This window comes from Rhinolophus ferrumequinum, chromosome X, assembly GCF_004115265.2.
Source record: "Rhinolophus ferrumequinum isolate MPI-CBG mRhiFer1 chromosome X, mRhiFer1_v1.p, whole genome shotgun sequence".
Classification (NCBI taxonomy): domain Eukaryota; kingdom Metazoa; phylum Chordata; class Mammalia; order Chiroptera; family Rhinolophidae; genus Rhinolophus; species Rhinolophus ferrumequinum.
Window position 1 is genome coordinate 25,850,861 of NC_046284.1, and position 24,180 is coordinate 25,875,040.

At 42.1% G+C, this 24,180-nt stretch overlaps 2 protein-coding genes across 4 annotated transcripts in view; one reads left to right on the top strand and one right to left on the bottom strand.

The window, feature by feature from the left end:
- Window positions 1-579: 579 nt before the first annotated feature.
- On the bottom strand, window positions 580-9,922 carry RAB33A (RAB33A, member RAS oncogene family). 2 transcript variants are annotated; one of them, XM_033121547.1, is made up of 2 exons: window positions 9,264-9,922; window positions 580-1,165 (listed from the first exon to the last, which is right to left on the bottom strand). In XM_033121547.1, the coding sequence occupies exons 1-2, from the start codon at window positions 9,519-9,521 to the stop codon at window positions 710-712; spliced, it is 714 nt and encodes a 237-aa protein (XP_032977438.1). In that variant the 5' UTR covers window positions 9,522-9,922; the 3' UTR covers window positions 580-709. The 2 variants fall into 2 exon arrangements, with proteins under 2 accessions (XP_032977438.1, XP_032977360.1); XM_033121469.1 differs by having other exon boundaries at window positions 619-1,165; window positions 9,252-9,763.
- Window positions 9,923-14,645: 4,723 nt separating this feature from the next.
- The window catches only part of AIFM1 (apoptosis inducing factor mitochondria associated 1), a 34,230-nt gene continuing 24,695 nt past the window's right edge, over window positions 14,646-24,180 (top strand). The window contains exons 1-2 of one of the 2 annotated variants that reach the window (XM_033109611.1): window positions 14,646-14,983; window positions 23,599-23,729. In XM_033109611.1, coding sequence (XP_032965502.1) covers window positions 14,878-14,983; window positions 23,599-23,729 — 237 coding nt within the window. In that variant the 5' untranslated portion in view covers window positions 14,646-14,877. Of the gene's footprint in view, window positions 14,984-22,262; window positions 22,406-23,598; window positions 23,730-24,180 lie in introns of both variants that reach the window. The other variant, XM_033109602.1, reaches the window with a different exon arrangement.

A 24,180-nucleotide genomic window follows, 5' to 3' on the forward strand; every position in this document is an offset into this window, starting at 1 on the left:
ATCCTGCTCATTATGTTTCCTCCGTAGCACCCAGCAAAGATCTGGGGCCAGAATAGATATTTGTTAGTTGGAGCCCTGCCCTCTCCAAGAAAGGGTGGGGGTGGGGAACCCTTTTGGTGTGAGAGACAGGTTGGTGGAAAATGGGAAGAAGGATCTAACACTTTGGAAGCAGATGGGCCCATTGGGTAACCTATACTTTTCATTTTTAAACTTTGGGAACTAAGGAGAGAGCAGCTTCTTCTCAACATACAGGGAGCTTAGGAAACACTGATGAGTCAACATCTCCTTTCAAAACTTCTCTATCCTGCCACTTGCATTGGTTCATGTTCCTCTGGTAGGTGGGATATCTAGCCTGTGTCCCACACCTCCTGGGCGTTTCTGCCCACTGATGACACTGAGTGAGACAATGAACTTGTCCTGAAGAAGTGACTCAGACGATGAGGTCTTCAGATGTCATAGAAGGCTGGTAGGGAGTGTGCCTGAGCACGGGCATATCATTCTAGTAGGGCAAGCTGCCTCTTCTACTCATCACAATCAGAAAAATCTTCTCAGAGGAAAACAAGACATGAAGGCATGTGATAATGTATACAAATTTTATTTTAATATCTATTTGTATGGAAACAAGCAGGTGTCAGCATTTATGCAGGCATGGAAAAAGGGAAAGAAAAAACTCCAATGATAATTGATCTTGTATTTACACCATTTGGTTTCAACAAGGACAGGAAGTTTTACTGTTAGCTTCCTGTGGGAAATCCAGTTTCTGCACCTTCCCTTGCTGCTTCTCAGCATCACGATAGAGCAGGGATTTCTGTGCCTTCAATCGGCAAGCCAGGCACATGAAAATTGACTCCACATTCTGGCTCTCTTTGGGGTCCTTGGCCGATGTTTCAAACAAGAGCATGTTGTGGGCATCGGCAAATTTCAGAGCTAAGTTGGAGGGTACCTGGATCTGTTCCCTCAAGTCACACTTGTTGCCCACAAGCACTTTCGGGACTAGCGGAGGCACAGCATGCCCATTGCATTCTTGGATCCACATTTTGAGGTTGGTGAAGGATGTCATCTTGGTGACATCATAGACAAAGACCACTGCATGCACATTGCGGTAGTAATGCTCAACCATGCTTTTGCGGAAGCGTTCCTGACCTGCTGTGTCCCACACCTGAACCTGGAAGACACAAAAACCCATATTTGGAGTCAGAAAAGGAAACATGAATAGATAGAAAGAAGAAAACATTGCTCTGTGGCATTATAAAACTGAGGTGACAAGCCCAGACACAGGAACTGGTTCTTTGACAGATTGGCAGAATGGACTTACCAAAGTATAGAAAGAAGTTTCTTTCAGGTTTTATAAAGTTTTTCTTAAGATTTTTAGTTGAAAATCTTGAGTTGAAAAATCTTAAGGCTTTTAGTTGAAAATGGGATGTAAATTGGTCAATTTTTCTGAGGGCAGTTTGGCAATATTATCAAGAACCTTAAAAATCTTCAAAACTCTTTGAGCCTATAATCCCACTTCCAGAAATCTATACAAAAGAAGTAGCAGAGATGTGGCCAAAATTTTGTACAAAGATCTTAATCACAGTGTTACTTATACCTTTTGATAAACAGGAAGCAACCTAAATGCTCATTAGGAGAGGAATAGCTAAAGTGTGTGTATATATATATATATATATATATATATATATATATATATACATATATATGCACACACACAGTGGGTTATTATGCTGTTATTAAAAATAATGTTTTCAAAGAATAAATGGTGGAGGAAATGCACACAAAATATAAGTAAGTGAAAGCAAGATGTGAAATTTTTAATATTCTGTGGTCCCAATTAAAAAAAAAACACATCAAACATAGATACATGCATAGGAAAAACTGGAAGTATATACACCAGAACAATAATGATTATTTATGGGCAGTGGAACTGTAGGTTATATTTATTTTCTTCTATTTTTTTGTATTTTCCAAATTTTCTACTGTAAGCATTCACCACTTTGTTTTGAGGGTTTTTTTTGCATGACTTTTGTTTTTAAGTGTTAAAAAATCTCACCTTGTAGCTCAATTTATTTTAAGTTCACTTCACTGTTATATAAAACGGGATTTAACTCACTGGATTTTTCTTCTGCATCTCAGCTTTTGGGATAAAGGCCAAATTACAAAGGAAAAATGCCACTATAAGAAACATATACAAAGACATAGAACTCCCAAGGGACTCTCTGGAGTCAACACACACTCAGCCCAATCTCTTTCCCTTTACATCTCCAAAGTCTTGGACAAGAGAAATTCATACTCAGAATGATGGTCCCAAGGCCCTATACAATTCTGTTATCGAAGAAAATTTGATTCTGGCCACTGATTGACTACTATGGCTCTTAAAATGAAGTATAGCTTTCATTTGGAGTTAGAAGTCAATAAATATAATCTAGTAACTATAACTGAATCTCCTTGCTGAGTGAAGATCTTACAGAGCCCCACAGTCATCATTCTGAACATCAATTTTCATTGTCCAGGCTCTCCTTCATCCCCTCTATGGACATTGCCGACACATGCCTTTGGCACAACCTTCAGATTCACCCATTCTTCTATTTTGATTTTCATGTCCCTAGGCCAGACCTTCCACTCCTCACTCCTGGACTACAGCGAAGTCTTTTGGATTCCAGATGTCTCCACTCCAGTCCTTCTGCATACTGCTTTCAAACTAGCCTTCCTAAATCCCTGCTTTTATCAGCATGTCCTCCTCCTCGTCAGGAAATTATGATAGCCCTGTACTGCATGTGGCATCAAATGAAAAATCTTGTCTGCCATAATTTGACCCCACCCAACCCCTTTTCAAATTACTGAGCTACACCTGGTTCATTCCCTCCTCTGTACCTTTGGTCCTTCCCCTACAGAATCGGTTGCCCCCTCATTGCCTTACCCATTCTTCAAGGCTCAGCTCATGCCTCCAAATTCTTCCCAAAACCTTCTCTGAGTTCAATTCTCTTTTCTTAGGAATTTCTATTGCATTTTAAGTCTGTAACACAATTTAGAATATATTTATTTGTTCTCTAATTGTTTCCTCAGTGCTCATGGCATCTCTCCAACTAAACTTTAAGCTACATTTTTCTGCATCAGATCACTCATCATTATGGTTGTCAGCATCATCGTTATCATCACCATTGTTATCAAAAAGTAGTATTGGCCTGAACCACTAGAATTACAAGCAGTCTGGCATCCTAGTTATCTGCCAAGGCAACTTCGGAGAGAACATTTGACTTTGGTTATGCAGAAAAACATACGTCTTCGAAGACTGATTTGCTTCCACAAGCAGAGACAGAAGAGATGTTCGTTTCTTCCACCACTTTGATGCTCCGAGCAGGAAAAAAGGGAGAGCAGGCCAGGGAAGGAATGGAGGTCAGTGGGAAGAGAGCAGGTACAGCACAAGAATATTGTTACCACTTGGCTCCCAGTCCCCACCCCCGCCCCCAGCCCCAATAGTACTAACTTTTGCCTCTGAATAAGGCTGAATCCCTATCAGCCCTCAGGCATGTGGCAGATGCTTTAACAACATGAGCTCAGGACTCTAAAAATATCTGCCACTAGTGGGGCACACAAGTGGGTGTGAAGTGTTTGGGGCTGAGTAGATTGGTGGTTTGGCTTTTCTTTGGCTTCAGAATTGTGTATACCACCCAAGCTGCCAGAACTACAGGGAGGGCCCTCTCTGCTGGAGATCAACTTTGCCTTTCCAGTATGATGGGGAGCCTGGAAGCTTTTATTTGGACTCTCAGAATTTATACTGTAGGCACTGCTCCCATTCCAGCTCTTTATAAACACTACCCCAAGTTTGTGGTGAGAGGTGAGCCAGGAAGCAGGCTGCTCACAGCAGAAAATCAGAAGAGCCATCACCAAGGGAGAACACAGCAGTCAGGCTCACTCGACACAAAAGACCTCATTTTTGGGGGGGTTTTGGTATCTCTGTTCTTCTCAACATCCTCATAAAACCCCTGGCCCCTTCTGGACAGTGAAAGCATGTCCTTCCGCTTTTGCAGCTGGCACTCCTCTTGTCCATTCTTCCCTTCCTGTGAGCATTGCATCCACATGGTGGCCAGAGGTGACAGCTGCCCTTTAGCAAATACGTGTTCCCCAGATCCTCTTTTCTCTCCAAGGGCCAGTGAGGTGTAGTGGAATCAAACCAACTTGGGTGCAAATCTCAGCACAATCACATACTATTAGTTAGGTGTCCTTAGGCAAGTTACTTGCTCTGTCTTAGTGTCCTCCTCTGGAAACCGAGGATAACCACAGCAAACTTGTAGGGGTGCTGTGAGGATTAGCATTCATTGTAAGTACATGGCACAGTGCCTAATACACACTGTTCCTCTGTAGCCTGAACCACCACCATCAAGTCTGGCCCGACAAATACTTGAGCGGGTACTGTTGAAATGCAGCAGTAGCTTTGAAATTGGGAGACCTGGGTTCTAGCTCCTCTGCTTAGTAGCTAAGCAAATGAGTAGGCAAATGACATAACACATGAGAAAGAGGTTTTGCAAAATATAAAGTGCAAATGTTAGTTGTTGCCATTGTCTCAGAAGGCCCATCAGCCCTTCTGGTAGCACTTGTCCTTGGATCCGTTGGTTCTCCTCCTGGAAAGCACAGAAAGCTTGGCTTCTTGACAACGAAATTTAGCCAAGGCAAAGACAGTCGGTGGGGAGAGGGAGGAGAGAGGAATGCCAGCAATCTACCATGGGTGGCTGGAGGCAGGTCTAAAGTGATGAGGATGCTGGAGGAAGGTCGAGGGTGCATAGCATAGAGAGCTACCATAGATAAACGTAGCCTTTTAAACCATTTTCCTGGGGCTACTGCTGCCTGAGCAAGCTTCAGCAAGTCCCCTACCCCCTGCATGTGCTTATAGCTGACATGGGTATTTGTTTTCCCTAGGGAACATATCTGGCATCTTTCTGTAGATGAGGCATGAATGTCCTTTTGTTGGAGGCCAGCAAGGGAGAGTAGAAGTGGAAAAGGGGAGAAAAATACATCTGTAACCTTTGGAGGGTGCCAAGTGGATGATGGGAAAAGTTCAAAACAAATCTTTTTTTAACTAGCTGGACTGTCCTATCTGTGTCTAAGACACACACACAAGGCTGACCCAGAGATTGGCAAAGGAGGACAGAGACAAAGATAAACTTATGCACAAAAATCGAAGCAGCAAGGCAGACAGAGAAACACACGCTGATGGTTAATTAACCATTAAGTTAACTGGGAGAAGATGGAAGCTCAGAAACTCTAAGGAAGACATGATGTCATTCTGACTGCAGGCAGCTTCTGACAGAACACTTAGCGCAGCCTCTGTCCACTCGGTAATGTAACACAGGAAGGTGTTTTTCCAAGTGATCAGGAAGAGAAATCCATAGTCCCAGGTGGCACCTGCCCACAGCTATGGCTGACCTGCAGCTTGCCTGCTCCAGAGGGCTGGGGCTGAGAAATGCCCAGCCTGTGGAAGGAACCAAATTAGGCAGGAGGAGGTACTTCCATGAGAATTTACAAAGAATGGCTCAAAAATTTGTTCTGAGCCTCCCCTCTAATACCTCCTTCATCCCACCCGACATACACTCCTATTTGGTATTTTCCAGTGCTTTTAGTCTGAGACAGGTTCAATTTGATTTAGCTAAACCTGTAGGAGATAGACCCATAATAGTCATTAAGGGAAGCTCTACCCTTCCTTTGGGGGTTGGGGGATGCCCCCACCCTTCCTAGGCTGAAGTCAGGAAGGACTGTCAGCTTTCTCATATGATGTCCCTCCACGTCCCTGTCACAGGTAACTGCATGGGTTGTATGGACCATGGGACAAGCCCAGAGCAGGGATTTATATGGAAAGAGCACTGGAAGGGGAATTAGGAGACATGAGTTGTAAGCCTGGTCCTGTGTGATCTTGGGCAAGTCACTTTCCCTTCCTGAGCCTCAGTTTCCTATCTGTAAAATGAAGCCATTGGATTAGAGATTCTCTAAAGTCTCTTCCATCTCTTCCATCTCTGATTTTCACACCCAAGGTGAGACAGTCAAGGTGCAAAAAAGTAAAATCTAGATACTCAGCTCAATGTCTGGGGTACCTTGACGGCTCCATCTTGAAGGCTTCTGGGTCCTGGGGTTATAACCCTGGACTCCTGGTCTAGAAGAGACCAGCAGGCTGGCTGCCCAGTATGCCACCTCCCCCTGTGCACACTGCCTCCCAGGCCAGATATTGCCCTATAGAGTAGGTACAGTGGTAGAGAGCAGGGGCTCTAAATCTAGGTTGAAATCCTGGCTCTGTTGGAGGGAAGGCAAGATAATGAGATGGTGAAGTGCTTAGTTAGGCTCAAGGGTCAAAGACTGAAGCTCAGATCCATCGCCCCCTGGGCAAGTTATTTAATCTCTCTAACTTTGGTCTCCTTATCTATAAAACAGGAATGATAATATAATAGTCCTAATCTCACAGGCTGCTGTGAAAATCAAATAAGAGTGCTCTTTGTTTATTCAAAAAGCAGAAGCTTATTTTTATTATTATTATTATTATTATTATTATCATCATGGGATACTTTTCTTTTTAAGAGGGCACAGCTCAAAGTGGCCCATGCAGGGATCAAACCAGCAACCTTGGTGTTATTAGCAACATGTTCTAACCAGCTGAGCTAACTGGCCACCCTATTAGAGGATTTTCTTGACGCTCCTGTAGACCAGTAAACACTGGATTATAAATGTTGTGATGCGGTGAGGGCACATTGACTGGAAACACCTAATGGGGTTTCAAACCCCTAGGGATGGCACTGGTAATTAAGAGAGTAGCCCCAAATATGCTAAATCAGTCATCCCCCTGTAGGGGTTGACATAGTGCTACTCTGGGGCACAGGGAGGCAGCCCAGGAGACGCCACACCCTACTCTTGAACTGAGAGAAGAGCTCACTGAGCCCTCTCCATTTTCCTGCGAGGACTGGCATTTTATAGCCTGACAGCCTTTCATTGCTGGCTGTGGTCTAGGGCCACCTCAGCCTGTCAGACTGGACTTTTCTCTCTTCCCCAAAGGGAGAAGCCTTTGGCAGTCACCTCCTAGCATGGTTTTGGTACTTGTTCCTTGAGAAACACCAGGCCATCAGAGTATGGGACCAAATCTTCTTAGATCATGCGCTTGCTGCTATGTTCTGCCATCTTCCCACAGACATGCTGGGCCTGCCTGCTGGCTTTGGCCCTGAAGTTGCAGCAGCTTTACAAGCGGCAGGGTCCCCATCTCCCCACACCCACATCCCACCCTGAGCTCCTTCAGAATCTGCTCTCAGAGGGCTCCTTCATATCACCAAGTTGAAAATATCACCTTCCTCTGAAAAACCTGTATTGAGCACTTCTCTGCACGTGGTGTCCTGCTGAGCTCCGTTTCTAGTGAGTCACACTGTCACAGGCACTGCCCCCTGGGAAAAAGTCCAGAATCTTTGGCAGAGACTACAAAATCCAGTTTGGCTAGGTACTGGGCTGTTGGAAGGGAAGGAACCTTTTAAAAATTCCCCTGAGGTCACTGGGTGATGACCCTCTTCCACTCGTTTTTCACCTCCCATTGTCCAGTTTCTAGCTTCCTTCTCCCCCAGACTCCCAAACACTTCCTTTTTCCTCCCTGTACATTTCAGGTGGACTCATTTCCCCTCTTAAATCCAGAGAGCTGTTTGGCTCAATGTGAAACTTGATTTTAAACAGGCAATAGCATTAAATTTTAAGGGTCTTGAGTGCTTAAGAGCACAGCCGTAAGTATATTTCTACTTTGGATGCTTTAGAAATTCCAGAATCTTACAACTTTACGTAAAGAAGCTAGACACCCTAGAGAAAGTTCTAACCAAGGAAATGTCAACATAAAACCCTGGGAAAGGAGAAAAGACAGATACTTACTTTGACTTTAAAAAGAAAATGTAGGAATTCCCCCCAAAATGTAAGAGGCAAGAAATATCACTATTTCAAAACAGTGTCCTATATTCCTGACCCTGGGGTTTCGTTGTTCTCGAGAACTTTCCCTTACCAGTACTGCAATGCCCATCTTCCTGACATATCTAGTGCCTTGGCCAGGTTTCTGAAGCCATTTTAAAACATGTTCATTTTAATAATCAAGGAGTCTGTACAGTTTACAATGTTCCACATTCTCCCCAGTTACTCAGCCCTTCTCTCCACCTCACGCCTGTGGTCATTTGAGCTGTTTGACCAGCAGGAGGGAGGTTTACCTTTGCAGGACAGGGTCTGACCATAGGCTCAAGAAAAGGCCTGTTGTGGGTCTAGTGGAGTTGGTCTTTAGTGCCCTGTCTTTTGAAGTGACTTTCCTGCCCATAACCCTGCCTCTCTCTGTTCCCCTGACACATTAAGCTGCCCTTGTCATGTCCCCCCTCCCGCTAGCCTCTGCACATTGAAATATCCTGGTCCTATCGAGTTTGCACTGTTGATGAACTGAAAGTGAGTACAAATGGTCAGACAAGAATATCTGTACTTAGCTGATCTCACAAACTAACGAGAGGGTAGGAGCAAGACACTTACTTCCCTTGGCCCTCAGAGAAGTTGCTCTGCATTTTTACAAAGGCCTGCTGAAGACAATACCAATAGAATGAATAATGGCATTAGGTACCCCAGACAAATAAAGAAGATATCATTTGAGGGGGACTGTTCCAAAAGAATAAGTTTTGTCTATTATGGAGGGCTGGCAGGTGACCCTGTCTCAATTTCTTTAAAAGGGCTCATGACTTTGTGCCAGAACCACCCCACTCCACCCCTATTCCAGCTCAGCCATAATCTTAGCCATAAACTGTAATTCTCTGTGGATTTCCATTCTTTCCTCCCCTGTAATGTCTCAGGGCTTAACCAAAGTGGGTTTTTGCACCCTATTGGCACCCAAGAGGAAGAAGAGACCTCAAGATGTGTAAAGTGCTTTGGGATCCACCCCACAGAGCAGGACCAGGTTACCTCATACCTCCCTCTGCCCACAGGTGCCGCTGCTCCTGGCTCAGGGTCAAGGATGGGATCTCACATGCTTTTCCTGGCAGGAGCTGTCAGGCAGGGACAGAGGGCATGAATGCACCCTCTCCGGCCTGCCCTAAAAAAAAACGGGCAAGGTGGGAACCAGGCCGCTGAGAAAGGCGAAAGAGGATGAGGAGGTGCTGAGGGTCTAGGGCTCAGCAAGCAGCGACGCAGCCACGAACCTGACCAGACCGTTCACAACCACTAGAGCATGCGTCAGGCGAGGACCCCTCCCAGAGCCCTCCCTTCCCGGACCTGACCGTCTGGATCACCTTGATCTTCTCGCCCTCGATTTCTACGGTCTTCTCCCTGAAGTCCACACCGATGGTGGCCTCAGTCTTGTCCGGGAAGGTCCCCCCACAGAAGCGGAAGGTCAGGCAGGTCTTGCCCACGTTGGAGTCACCAATAACGATGATTTTGAAGATGCGAATCTGCACGTACTGGTCCAGCGACGAGTCAAGCTCCAGGGATGCCAGGCTAGCTGCCGAGGTGGGCTGCAGGCTCCCATGGCCCAGGATGGGCTGCGCCATCTCCCAGGGACCGGACCGGGGCCCCAACCCTCCTGGTGGGCTCCACACAAAGAAAACGGCCACGTTAGTGCGCTCCAGGCGAGCGAGCTTTGTGCGTGTGTGTGCGTGTCCGTGAGTGTGTCCGCGCGTGTGTGCGTGCGCCGTCCCCGTGCGCGCGCGCGCGCGTGGGGTGCCTTTCACCCCAGGTCCCCCTCCTCCTCTTCCTCCTCCTCCTCCTCCTCCAGTGCACCCTCCTCGCAGCTCGGAGGCACCAACACAAAAGCCAGTCAGGGGAGGAGAGATGGAAGAGAGACTGCAAGGCACGAGCCCTCTCCTTCAGCCTTGCCCTCGGAGGGGCGGGTGGGGCGTGCGACCCCGCCTCCACCGCTGCAGCTGCCGTGGCGCCTTGGCCTAGACCCTCCCCTGTCTGGACCCCAGGGACACACCACAAAGAGGAAGCTTACAGAGGAAAGGAGGGTGGGGAGAGCGGCACACACCACCCCGGGATGGTCCTCCTTTCTCCATGACCCCATTTATTTTATAGATCTCAGGCTCCCCACCCCCATTTTCTCGGAGCGCACGGGGGTCCGCTCTGGAGCATTTCAGCCTCGGAGCAACACCACTTTACTCGGCGGGGACTGGGTGCGGGGAGGAGACACCTCCAGAGCTGCAGGCAGCTGAGCTGAGCCTCTGCAGCTTCCTCCCAAGCCTTGGGATAAAGGGATGCTCTGTTTTATTGAGGAAGCAGGTGCACTCGCGCGCGCGAGGAGCCAGGGAGGGCGCCGCCAATACACGCTGCAGGGCACCGGTGTGCATGTGTAGGGGGAGTTACTGTTTCTCTCACAGACTTGCCAGATGTGTGTGTGGGGGGGTGCGTGCCAGGCGCCAACCTTCCCTCATCACACCAGGAACACCCATCTTCTGAATGTTCAGAAGAGCGGCTCCCATTGGCTGCGGCAGTCAGTTGTGTTTGACTGGCCAATGGGGAAGGCCGGCCACCGGAGGGAGCCATACAGGGGGTAGGAGAAGCGGGGAAGCTAGTGGTGGCAGCTCCAGCAAAAGGGGACTTTGTTTCTGGGGCTAACCATTCCAAGCCCAGGTGGAGGGCTCTTGGGACAAGGCATAAATCTCACAGCGTCTTGCATTCCAGAGCCCTCCATGTAATCATAAGTCCTTCCAGAATGGTGGAGTTTCAAAAGGAATTGGAAACCCCTAGGAGGGTTCACCCCTCTGCAACTGAATGTAGAACAAAGTGGTTGGGTCTAATTTGTTAAAAGCCTAAATTATGCTTGGAAAATGATAAATGAACAGAACTTTCTTCTGGTAGTGGGGAGCAGCTTCCCCAAGCTTATTAAGCATCACACATCTTGGTCAAGACCAGTATTCCCTTTCCCAAATGTGATTTGCAGGTTCACAATTTCTTTAAAATAACTTGACTGAGGTACAATTTCCACACAATAAAGTGCACCACTTTCGTGTTTGCTTTAAGACTTGAACCATCCTTCCACATATTTCATAGGCTAAGGTAATATTAACATATGCCAGTAGCACTGACATGAGTTATTTGCTAATGTCATCAAGGTCAGGGACTCCAGCAAGACACATGAGCTGCCATCTTACTTGTGTGGGGCTCAGCTGCAGAAGAGACAAACATAACTAAATCCATTCCCACTGTGAGAAAAACAATTCAGTGCATCAGTGATAGGTCTGTAAACAAAGTGGAATATGACTGCTCAGCCCAGTCCAAGTTACTCAGAATGGCTGGGGAAATGGGGTCTTCTAGTTATACAGTGTTTCCCCGAAAATAAGACCTACTCGGACAATCAGCTCTAATGTGTCTTTTGGAGCAAAAATTAACATAAGACCTATTTTAATTTTTGCTCCAAAGGACGCATTAGAGCTGATTGTCTGACTAAGTCTTATTTTCGGGGAAACAGGGTAAGCTTTTTAGTTGAGTTAGCAGATATATTTATAGCTAACTCTTTTAGCATATATGTGGGTTACCCATTTCTAAAACCCTAGATCATGCTATTCAATATTAAAACCATCTCAAGAAGGATTTAATCTTAGTTGGATAATCCAAGGTCATCATTATGAATACCAATTATCATTATACAGTGGGAATGGCAATCACCATTGTACAGTATTTTTGTTTTTTATGATTGGTTGATGTCTAGATAATAGTTTGCAGCATCATTGTCGTCTGTATTTGAAGCTAATGCTCCTGGTAATCATTATCTACAGAAGAGCAGCTATTAAAAGGGGGGCAGGTAACTATGAATTAGGCATATCCAACAGGTAGAGCGGAAAGAAGCTTTGCCAATTTATAGCCAGACTTAATGCTAACTTTCTAATATAAAAAAACTATATTCACATAAGATTATTTAGATGTACTAGGTTTACAATTAAGTTTGTGAACTTATTGCAACGATGTTGCTAACATTTTTTTATTTTATTTATGAATACATTATGAATTTGTACCAGCTGGACAGTTAACCAAGTTTACTATCGGGAAGTGCTGAAAAGGCTGCGTGAAAAAGTTAGACAACCTGAACTTTTCGCCAACAACTCAAGGCTCTTACATCACCACAATGCACCAGCTCACAGCACACTGTCTATGAGGGAGTTTTTAGCTAGTAAACAAATCACTGTATTGGAACACCCTCTCTACTTACCTGATCTGGCCCCCAATGACTACTTTTTTTACCCAAAGATAAAGGAAATATGGAAAGGAAGACATTTTGATGACATTCAGGACATCAAGGGTAATACGAGGACAGCTCTGATGGCCATTCTAGAAAATGAGTTCCAAAATTGCTTTGAAGGGTGGACTAGACGCTGGTGTCGGGTGCATAGCTTCCCACGGGGAGTACTTCGAAGGTGACCATAGTGATATTCAGCAATGAGGTATGTAGCACTTTTTCTAGGATGAGTTCGCGAACTTAATTGTCAGACCGCATATGCTTCCAGCAAAAAACTCATCACTGAGTCTGAGAGTTCACATTATATTTGTAAGATAGAAACACTAATTTCTGGAGACTTGATATCTCAAAGTGGGCCCCATTTCCTAATAAAAAGTGTTTGTTACCTCTGTGGGATGAGATTTTGGGGAACTTCCACTTATATTTTTGGAGTTAGTTTTTGATGTGTGTATATTGCTTTTACAAAAAAAGATGAAATATAATTTTTAATTAAAAGGACAAGAAATCTACCTCATTGCACCTATTGCAAAAATAAGTTAAAAGTGCTGTACAATGCCTTTTCTTTGTTAATTGTGCATCATTAAATGCACAATTGACTGTCTTTCAAATTTACCCAGTTGTTTTCATAGGTACCTTATCATCATAATTTTGACAGTGTTTTCCAAAGCCTCATCCACCAACAGATATGATTAACTTTTTATTTAATCAATCCATGTTTATTATTGGCTTTTAGAAATAGCAAGAAATATCAACATCTGTGAAACTTTTAAAATACTAAATATAAATATTTTTTTTACCTTATTGTGGAATTGACATTTTCAATATTTATTCCCCAATGCAGCCCTAGGGGAAAAGTTGCCCACTGCCTGCACTTCTGAACATTACTCTTAATGAGCAAGGGATCCCTGGATCATTTTCACCGAGTAAAGACTGCTTTCTGGGTTAAACTTCCTGAAATGCCTTAGTAATTTCGTTCTCTATCCCTATTCTACTGAAAGCCAAAAATAATGTCATCACCTACACGATTGCGGCCAAACACTTTGGCTAGTTCAAATCTGGCTCCACCATATTAACCTGTCCTCATTTACTTCCTAGTATGTACTCTCTGCCATTGTCTCCTGAAAATGAGCTGGGTTTTGTTTCTTTTATACTTCCAAGCCTTTTGATTTAAACAGCATGGTGCTTCCTCTAAGATGCTTTATTTATGAATATTAGCTCATTTAATTTTCTTATCAACCCTGTGAGATTGGTAGATGAGGAAAGTGAGACACCGTTAAGTGACTTGTCCAAGTGGCAGAGCCAGGATTCAACCTGGGGCAGACTGGATCCAAAATCAATGGTGTTTAATCACTAAAAATATTACCTTCGGTCCCAATGTATTCACCATCTGAAATATCATTTCTCCTCCTCCATTATTTGAATTTCACTACTCATCCTTCAAGACAGGCTCAAGTAATACTTCTTGCTTGAAGTCCTTCCTTAGCTATTTCATCTCATATTCTTTTTTCTTGCTCTTGCACTACATCAGATATTATTATTTAAAATGACCAGTGTATGTCATCTCCCCACCTGGACAGTGACCACTTCCTATATTTTTCGTATCCCCTAGAGCTCTTTTCATATAGTCCAAATGGCAAGTGCTCAATAAATACTTGTTAAGTGAGTATGTAAACCAAAACTTTGAAAAAGGCATATGTTATGTTTTGCATACAGCCAAAATTTATTTCCAATTTAGCTTATATTTGATAGCCAAAACCCCTATTTACACTCAGCCCCGCACCCTACTCCTCCCACAACTCTGAAAGTCCTGCTTAGGCTTTCTCTCGCAGAAAGTCTGTGAAGCACGAACGCTTTTTGCCAGCACCTGCTCTCAAAAAACGAAGTCATAATAAAATAGCAAGAGACTATCCACAGCATCTGATACAGCACTTAGGACTCAGAATTACACAATATAAAAGCGGTATGGGAAAAGAGAGCGCGGAATGAAGACATGCCCCAGAATAGTGGTAAAGTGCCCAGAATAGGGGTTGGATGGGAAGGCAATTTGTAAAAGACGGAAGTCCAATCCGAATCTGGAAAGCCAGGAGCCCCGGCTCAAATCTATGGAAAGACTGGAAGTGGACTACAGCTAGAGAGAGAATCCGGAAGGCTTAGTACTTAGTAGTAGCTAGTGGCCTAAAACAGAAAAACAAAATTTGGTGCTGAGGCCACGCTTTTTGAGGTGCTATTAATATCAGTTCCCAACATCGACACAGCGGCAGCACTCGCCACAAACAGCCAGGCAAATCAGCCCCACGGGTCCCTCCTTGGACAGCTTTTCAAAGTCGCTGAGCCGAACATACTGCCACCAACCCGTGAAAACTAACAAGCAAGCCCAGGGACTTTGCAAGGGTGCAGGAAGCTAGGCGCATGCGCAAATCTTCTCTCCGTGTGGGCCAATCACAATGTGGCGCTGAGTACTACGCCTGCGCAGTAGGCCTCCGGTCGCGCTTCCTTTTCCTCTGCACTAGTAGGCCGGCTTAACTGTCCAATGCCCACGCCAAGCTGGGAGGAGGAGCCTTCGTAGAGTGCGTGTGACGGGAGCAGGGGAAGCGGCCGGGGGCCCACGGCGTTTGACCCGTGTGTCGGTGCGTGAGAAGAAAGGAAGGAGGAGGTACGGAGTAGCGGTTGCCGAAATGTTCCGGTGTGGAGGCCTGGCGACGGGTGCTTTGAAGCAGAGGCTGGCACCCTTGGTGCGGACAGTGTGCGTGCCAGGCCCGAGGCAGAGGAACCGGCTCCCAGGTGACTGACCCATCCGGGACAACCCCCACCTCGAAGACCAAGGGTCTGGGCTGCACAGGCTCCGTATGCCTCGCAGCTCACACCCCCCCCCCCCAAGAAAAGCTTAAGACACAGTGGTGAGAATTTTGAGTTGGCCAGATCCAAACCATGAGTTTTCCAAGCCGTGCTGACCTGACCTTCAAGGGAATTGAACCCTGTAGTCGGCTTGAGGCCTTTTCCTGAGAGGGTTTGCTGTTCAGGGATAACAGAACAGCTGGCTGTCTAGTAGTGTCCATTGCCACCTCCAGGTCACCCCAGGTCCGCCTTTTTCAATCAATGAGGTTAGGTGGACTTGCCATTTACCGGTTGTGAGACTTTAAATGGGACACTTAAGCCCCACGCTTTAGTTTATTCTGTAAATAAGGGGTATTACTTGCCCTACCTTCCAATCCCCAGATGAGATCCATAGATTTGAGGACCCTGTGAATGCCCCGGGAAACAGAAACAGTGAAGTGCAAGTAAGGAGTCAATTGGTTGTGCACCAGTCACCAGGAGAACTGACCCAGAATTAATTTGGGATGTCTGGTCAGTTTTAATCTTAGTGGTCTTTAATACTTCAAATAAACAGTTTGCAGAACACATTGTATTTGCTCTCCATGAAGTTGTTTCATCAAATTTTAGAGCTGGAAGTAGTTTTGCAGTAAAGTTCAACCCATTCAGTTTATAGGTAATAAACTGAGGCAGAGAGGTGAAATTACTTGTCCACAGTCATGTACCTAATTAATAGGTATGGCAAAGGATAATTTGCCAGTCTTTATGCCCCTAATCCAATTGCCACAACTCCACACTGCTTCCTAAAGTTTGATCTCGAAAGGTTAAGAATGAGTCTGGTTCCTCTTTAGCCTATTGCTCATCAGATATCTGAATTTATCTTGAGCATGCTCATTTTCAACCTGCACAACTTCATGGGGGTAAGGAATTATCCACCCGAAGGAGGTGTGTTTTTTTGTGTTTTTGTTTGTTTGTTTGTTTTTAAATCAGTAATGTTTGACCACCCGAGGACACTCACATTTTCAGTGTCAGAAGTTATCCTTGAGGCCTTTACAATGTGGAACCACCTTCTGGGTGCTTTAAAAATGAAAAAGTGGAAAACATTTCACTTAGATTGTTACCTTTGAAAACGTGCATTTGAACAGTTTTTCCAGTTACTGTGCCTCAAGAAAATGTTTTCTGATGGGTGTATTGGAGGTATGTCCTAAGACATATTGCTCTTGGAACTTAAAAACCTCTGCCTTACCTTTTAAACGAATACCCCGTCTATAACGTCATCTGTGTGGGCTTTGTGCAATGAAATGAGGGTGCTCTATGCACGTTGCACAGAAATTTACATAGAAACTTAGGTAAGCTGAAGATTTTCATCCACACTGACCTTTCAAACTTTGTGTACTTATTTTGCTTAAAACTCACAACTTGTACCAGCATTCTGAAATCTGACCGAAAGTTCTCATCAATTAAATTTGGATTTCCAAAGTTAAATTGATTTGTTAGACATTTGAAGGTGGTTGGTGATATTGGAACTAGTACTGAAAAATTACAGACTCAAAACAGGTTTTTTCCATTACATGACTTTGTACGAAGGTAGTCTGCTGTAGAGTATATTCTGACTTCTTGACCTCTCTTTTCATCCCTTTATATACACTTATTTTTTGTCCTTTGGCCAAGCACCAGAGTATAACATCACATGCCTTTAGAAGTAGGTGGGACTGAGGTAACAATTTCAAAAAGAAATGATTCTATCATTTTAGGAATTTACCCCGTTTTGCAGCTTGATTACTAATTGCTTTTAATCTGATTTCTTTTTCACATAATCACATCTACCATATGTTTTTGCATTGTTTGTTTATATACCATTTCCCTCCTTTTTTTCTTCTTCCCCCTCAATTCTTTGCCAGAATGTTAGCTGACTTTAAACCTACCTTGAAATGATCTCATCCACATCTGTCATCACTGTCAGGTTCATTTCCATAATACCGTGTTTCCCCCAAAATAAGAACTAGCCGGACAATCAGCTCTAATGTGTCTTTTGGAGTAAAAATTAATATAAGACTCAGTCTTATTTTACTATAATATAAGACCGGTTCTCATCTAACATAATATAAGACCGGATCTTACCTAACATAAGACTGGGCCTTATATTAATTTTTGCTCCAAAAGACGCATGAGAGCTGATTGTCCAGCTAGGTCTTATTTTCGAGGAAACATGGTATGTTGCCTTTTGCTTTTAAACCATAATTGCTACTATTTGTTTATTTACTGTATTTCGATGCTCTGCCTCTTTCCAGAAATAGTTGAAGGTAATTAATAGTCACCACTTTATGTCTGCATTCAGCACTGAGGAACAGATAGGTTAGGTAATAGGTATTTTCTGTTCTGTAGTATTTTATTTGGTCACCAAACATCGTGCTGCCCATGTGATCAAGCTGATCACTGACCCCTGACCTGAGGGTCAAATGTTGGAACATTTTTCTCGATTCAAAATCCTTCTCACCTCCTTAAATAGGAAATAGGAAATGGGACTACTTGTGGGCAAAGATCCAGAATTCATGGACACTGCCAAATGACGCTTTTTCTTTCTTTTTTTTTTTTTTTTTTTTTAAAAAGCCAAGAAGATTAGCCTTTCCCCACTCTTTCTGCTGAGGCAAACTTTTCCAGAAGAAAATTTTTAGCAAGTCAGCCTTTTCTAGACCAGTTAATGTTATATATTTTTTTTTTTTTTTTACCATTTTACGGGAGTTGCTGCATATTGTAACTTTCTTCTAGATCATGTTTCCAAAAGTTGCCTGGTCATATAAATCGAGTGGAGGGCCTCCCCCAAACCTACTGAATGAGAATCTCCAAGACAGAGATCTGGGAATTTATATGTTTTTATATTTTAACAAGCCCCTTGATGTAGTTCATGTGATCAGGCAAGTTTGGGAAATACTGTTTTGAATGAATAATGACTCTTTTGCTTCTGTTCCACTGACCTAAGGATTAAAAAAACAAATTGAGTGACCTTGAGTCTCTTATGATTTGTATTGAGCCCATTTTCTGATACTCAGAATAGTGGCAGCCATTCTCCCCTCCTAAACTATACACTACCTGGGAACAGAGATTATGCCCTATTTATTTTTGTGTCCTCAGTGTTTTGCACAGTCTCTGGCACATGGTAAATTCTCAGTGACTGAGTCCTTGTACTGTACAGGACTGAACTTTGCAGAACAGTTAAATTTATTTTTTTCATCATCTAAATCGTTTTTCCTCTGGTGCCTTTTTTCACAGTGGTTCACACTCTACTACAGTTATTACTGCTCTGATTCTCTAAAATTCCAGCAAGGGTTGATACAAAAGAAAAAAAAAAGGCTGGTAAAGCTTAGTAGTTGTTGGATTCCTTATAAAGAGGTACCTAGCTACAGTGAACAGATCATCTAGGCTTGTTCTGTCCTGTATTTTATCCATGTCAGAAAAATCAGTTTGGCATTCAGAAGACAAGACTTAAGAACATGTAGACCACTTACCATTTGAGCAACCGAGGTGCCTCAATTGTGTGGATGTATTTCTGGAAAAGGCCTTCTGGGAACATGGGAAAACAAGAGATTATAAAATCTACAGAAAAGAACTTGGTGATGATTTAGGTACTATTCTAATGCTAGTCTGTGGTATTCGAGGTTACTGATTTAGTGTTAAGCAACCTGAAATAAATGGGAGCTGGCTAAAACTTTGCAAAGAATTCTTCAAAATGTTTGGTCATTATCACTACAATTGGAAAGAATTTTTAGTTCCTTCTTTCCTTCATTAATTCAACAAACATCTATTGAGTGGATACCTACTATGTGTTAGGCACTGTTGCTCTGTGTAACAATTCTTGACAAGTCAAGAATTGAATCCTTGCACAATACATATAGTGAATATAGACAACAGTATTGTATTATAATCATCAGATTTGCTAAGAGACTAGATCTTAATTATTCCAACCACTGAAAGGAAATGATAATGTGACATGATAGAGGCGCTAATTACCACTACAATGACAATCATAATATGAAAATGTATCAAATAAAAAAAAGAGTTGAATCCTAAGTGTGAGGAAGAAAGTGCTATCTCTGTATGTGTGATCTAACTGCAGAAAACCCAAAACAAGTAGACTGGTGCTATAATGACAAGTCAAGGAGTAGGTTGGCTTTCCCAAGTTAGTAAGACAAGTGAAAAGGCATGGTTTAGTTGTGATGTAGAATTTCCTAAAATTTTGAAGCTCCTGGGGTGGGGAGAGATGTAGGAGTAATTTTATGGGTAAAAGAAAATTGATGGGAAATATCAACATCCATACAGTACCTATCACCTTTTACAAAATTAAAGTCACTTTGTGGGTATGTAAAAAGTTGGTTTATTAATGATAATAGTGTTGTATTACATTTCTTATCCAGCAATATTTTAGATGATAACCAATTTACTTTTTAAAAAAAAAATAATTTACTTTTTTTAAAAAAAATAATTTACTTTTAAATGTCCTTTTTGGGGGCATGTTGAGGCAAAAACTGCTGAACTTACCCAAATCTATACTGTTAGTTTTATCAGTTTATAAAAAGCAAGCAAAAACTGAATAAACACATTAGTATTATATTAAAATAAAGTTGCTATGATTTCTGGATTTAGGATCTTCTAGAGGGATAAACAAAATTAAAAAAAATCATTTTCAGTAAACAAACTTGGGGTGAGGTGGGGGGCAAAACTAAATTCATTGAACTAAACCATGTGGAATTTTTTCTACCCAGTTTCATTTTCTAAGCTCTGAGAGTTGTCAATTTCTACTTCTGATGTTTCATCATTTTTATGGACTTCTGAAAATCAGAAGCTTGCCCAGGTTGAGATAAGCTTCTCCACCTTTACACATGTTTTTATTTTCATGATTTGGTGTTTCCAAATATAAACCATTTTATTTCACAAGGTGATGAAGGATTCTAAAACAGGTAAGAAATAAAACTAGTAGAGAAAAATTCATTTTTGACTCTAAGAGTATAGATCCATAGTCTCTTACCTATAATTTAGAAATCAAAATAGACTAAAAATCAAGTTTTTGTAACTCATTTGCTGGTAAAACCTGACCTGAACTGGAGAGAGGCTACTTGGAATCTTTTGTTTATCCCACTCAGTGTGAATGCTCACAGAAACATGAATGTGTGTGACTGGGTTACTGGGTGTTACTAGTATATAGTATATGTGCCATGTACTTAAGACCAAACACTTCTAATGGAATATACATGTTCCCAGGGTCTTCAGGTAAGAGACTAGAGAACTGCATTAGATGTGTCTTCATCCCTCTTTGCCTTGACATTGTGAAAGCAAGGGGGAAAGCTCCCTATTTCTGATCTCCATGAGTACATGTGGAATGCTACTACCAGTGCCCATTCTATTTGTCTTTTGAAGCCTGGTCAGACCAGGAACATATCTACCCGCCTCTAAACGAGTGATTTCTTAAGGCTGCATTGGCTGGGAGCTTGTGAGAAATACAGATTTGTGAGCCCCATCCCCGATCACCTGACTCAGAAACACTGGGGGTGGGTGTAGCCATCTGTGCTTTAAGGAATCCTTCAGGGGATTTTGATGCAAGTTTTAGAACCACTGCTGTAGATCAGGATGGCAAACTATAGCCACTGGCCAAACCCGTATGCTTTTGTAGGTCTCTCGAGCTAAGATGGTTTTTATGTTTTTTAAATGGCTGAAAAAAATAGACTATTTTATAACACATGAAAATTATTTAAAATTCACATTTTAGTGTTCATAAATAAAGTTTTATTGGAACACAATCACACCTATTAATTTATATATTGTCCATGGTTGCTTTTGCAAAACATTAACAGAATCGAGTAGTTGCAGCAGAGACTGTATGGCCCGCAAAGCGGAAAATATTTACAATTTGGTCCTTTACAGAGAAAGTGTGTGAACTCTTGCTCTAGATCAGGGGTGTCCAAACTTTTTTCAACGTTTTTCACCAAGGGCCATATGCGGTAAAATACACAAACAGCCGGGCCACTCACTCGAGGTGAAGTACGTATTGCCTCACCTGGTTTATTTAAGTAAACTAAATATATTTTTGGAATTTGCTGCGGGCCAATTAACAATTGATCATGGGCCGCAGTTGGCCTGCTGGCCGCAGTTTGGACACCCCTGCTCTAGATCAATAGTCAACACAAGGAATATCACAAGCAGAGAAGGTTCTGAGACCTTCCTTCATCTGAGAATGCCAGCATCCTCCTGGAGAAAGAAATCTACGAAACTTTTATTTCCATGTGTCAGAGTTGTTACGATCATCAGATCATTGCATAGCTGCACATAGTTTTACATCAACATAATCTTTTTTTTAATTAAAGTTTATTGGGGTGACAATAGTTAGTAAAGTTGCATAGGTTTCAGGTGTACAGTTATGTAATACATTACCTATATATCACATTGTGTGTTCACCACCCAGAGTCAGACAATAGTTTAGTGGTTACCATAGGGTAAGGGGGAGAGAGGTCGTAGATGAGGGTAAAAGGGATCAAATATATGGTGATGGAAGGAGAACTGACTCTGGGTGGTGAACATCAACATAATCTTTGTATTATTTTGGAGGACTAAGAGCCAAGTAGTTGGTAGATATTTTAAATTTTGTCATTCTGAAAACTACATAGTCCAGAATTCTTCAGTTCTTTGGGGGAGATAAATTCACTTAAATTTTTTTTCTGATTTTCTTCTGAGCTTTAACATTTCTGTCTTTCAAGACATAGTACTACCTTTCACGCAAGATGGAACTGTGTCCTGGTTAGATTGTGTGGCAGGGTTTTACTATTTTGTGCAAGGTTTAGGCCAGCTGTTTAGATTACTCCTTAAGTGGTTGTTATAATGTCCCAGGTAGCCTGTAGTTAACTTTTTATATCTATTCAGTCATCTCTCCATGTTTACTACCTTTATGGTAAAGATGTAAAGAGAGTAGTATTTGATGAACTGCCCATATGTTTTTCATTATCTTTTCTGGAAGCAGTAAATTTCCTCCCTGGGCAGCATTAAACTAAAAACTCTAACCACTTCAAAAGTGTGCATTCTGATATATGTCGTATTTGTGTGTACAGTTTTGATGATTTTTTTCTTGGTCGTTTAACAGTGAATGTCACGCAGCCCAGTGGGCAGTAACTCTTGTACAATGCATTGACGTTTAGTCATAAACATGTATTAACTGTTTTATTTCTGTATGTGTGTGTGTGTCTTAATAAATTGTGTTCCTTAGGCAACTTGTTCCAGCGATGGCATGTTCCTCTAGAACTCCAGATGACAAGACAAATGGCTAGCTCTGGTGCATCAGGGGGCAAAATCGATAATTCTGTGTTAGTCCTTTTTGTGGGCTTATCAACAATAGGTGCTGGTGCATATGTAAGTAGAAAAGCAGCTTGTGTAAAGAAGCTGCCAAACAGCTCCCATTAATAGACTCAATACTACTCTGCTTTGAAACTTTTGCAACTAATTACTTTTTCTCCTTTTGGAAAAATTTCCAATAAGCCTTTTTTAACGTGCCTACTGTCTAATATCCTATGAAAGCCAATTTGTGATTGATTGAAATTTAATCTCATGTTGATTATCTTTGCTCTTTTCACTTGTCTTTTTACTCTTTAGTTGAAAGCCACTGTGTTTTCTTAGGTTTGACCAATTACCAGACAATTGTATCTTTTCTCTTGGATGTGACACACTAACCTTCAAATAAGGTCAAAATTCATTGCAGCTCCTTAGCACAATATTTGATTTTGACCCATTTGTCAAATATTTTAGTTTTCCTCAGCTTGGGATAGATATTAAAAACAACAGCAACAGCCTTCAATCCAAAATATTAAGCATTCCTGAAAGGGAAACTATCCCTGAATCTCACCCAAAGACTAAATTATAGAAGTAGACCTATCATCTCCAATTTTAGAATGGAGTTTGTGTGAGGTGAGAAATACGGTTTTAACTGCTATATAATAAGAGCACACAATTATATCTTCTTAAATGGACTCTTATCAACTTAGCTGGTCACAGAGGAATTATTTTGTACATTTAAAAAAAATTTTGGCAGGGTTTACTGTGACTAAGCAGATCAGTCTAAAGTTGGATCACGCAAGGTTGAGGAAACCAACTTAGATAACACATAGTAACACCCTTGATTGAGGGAAGCTGTTTGTTTTACTTAGAGCAAATGGTTGGGCATCATTACAGTTTTAGTTCTTTCTACATTGGTAAGACAGTGTACTTATCTTTGATCTTGATCACTAGGTTAAAAAGAGAGACATGAAAATTGTTTGAAGTTATCTAGATCATCATTCCCTGACTGACTCCCGAATGTATAGGAAAAGTAGATAGCTCTTGCCAGTTGTGAGTCAAATCACAGTAAAGAAAATAGGTGAGCTCTGTCAGATAACAGACTTTGACAAAATACATATTCTCCTCCAGTCCTGGAGCAGCATTTTTTTTTCTTTTTTAGCACAAGGTAACCAAAAATGTGTCCCTGCCTTTGTGTTGAATGTTTCTTCATTAATATTTAGTGCTCTTTTTATTTCCTTTTGTTTCTTTCTTGGCCTTATCTTTGCCTACAGTTGTGCAGTGTCATCACCCAGGATCCCCTTCTAGATCACTAGCGTCTACAGGTGCTTCTGGGAAAGATGGCAGCAGACTAGTATACTTCTTAATTGTAGGAGCAACAGTCACTGGGGCAGGAGTTTATTATGTAAGATGCTTACACTAAAATATATTTTGGGGTAGGGTGGGTGAGACTATGGCACTAATGAAAATTTGATCCATTAGAATACAATGAAGTATTCACAGCATGTGCTTTCTAGGTATTTATTAAAGGGACATTGTCAGTCATTAGTGAGTCCTCAAATCTCATTCTTTAAACTGCTGAAGTACTACCGGATATATCTAAAGCCATACATTTAATGATTATAAATCTTCATCAACCCTTTCTTTAAATGTTTTGCCAATTTCATAATTATTTTTATGATGCTAAATTGTATTGTGCTTTAGTGCTGCAAACCTAACAAGACAGTCTCAAAGAGTAACATTGAATAAGCAAGTAAAGATAACTTGAACACCATCTATTTTGAATCTTTTTAGGTAAAATGTAATTTTTGTGTTTTGTGGGAAACAACCCTACTTTTGTTGTGAAAAGGCATTTT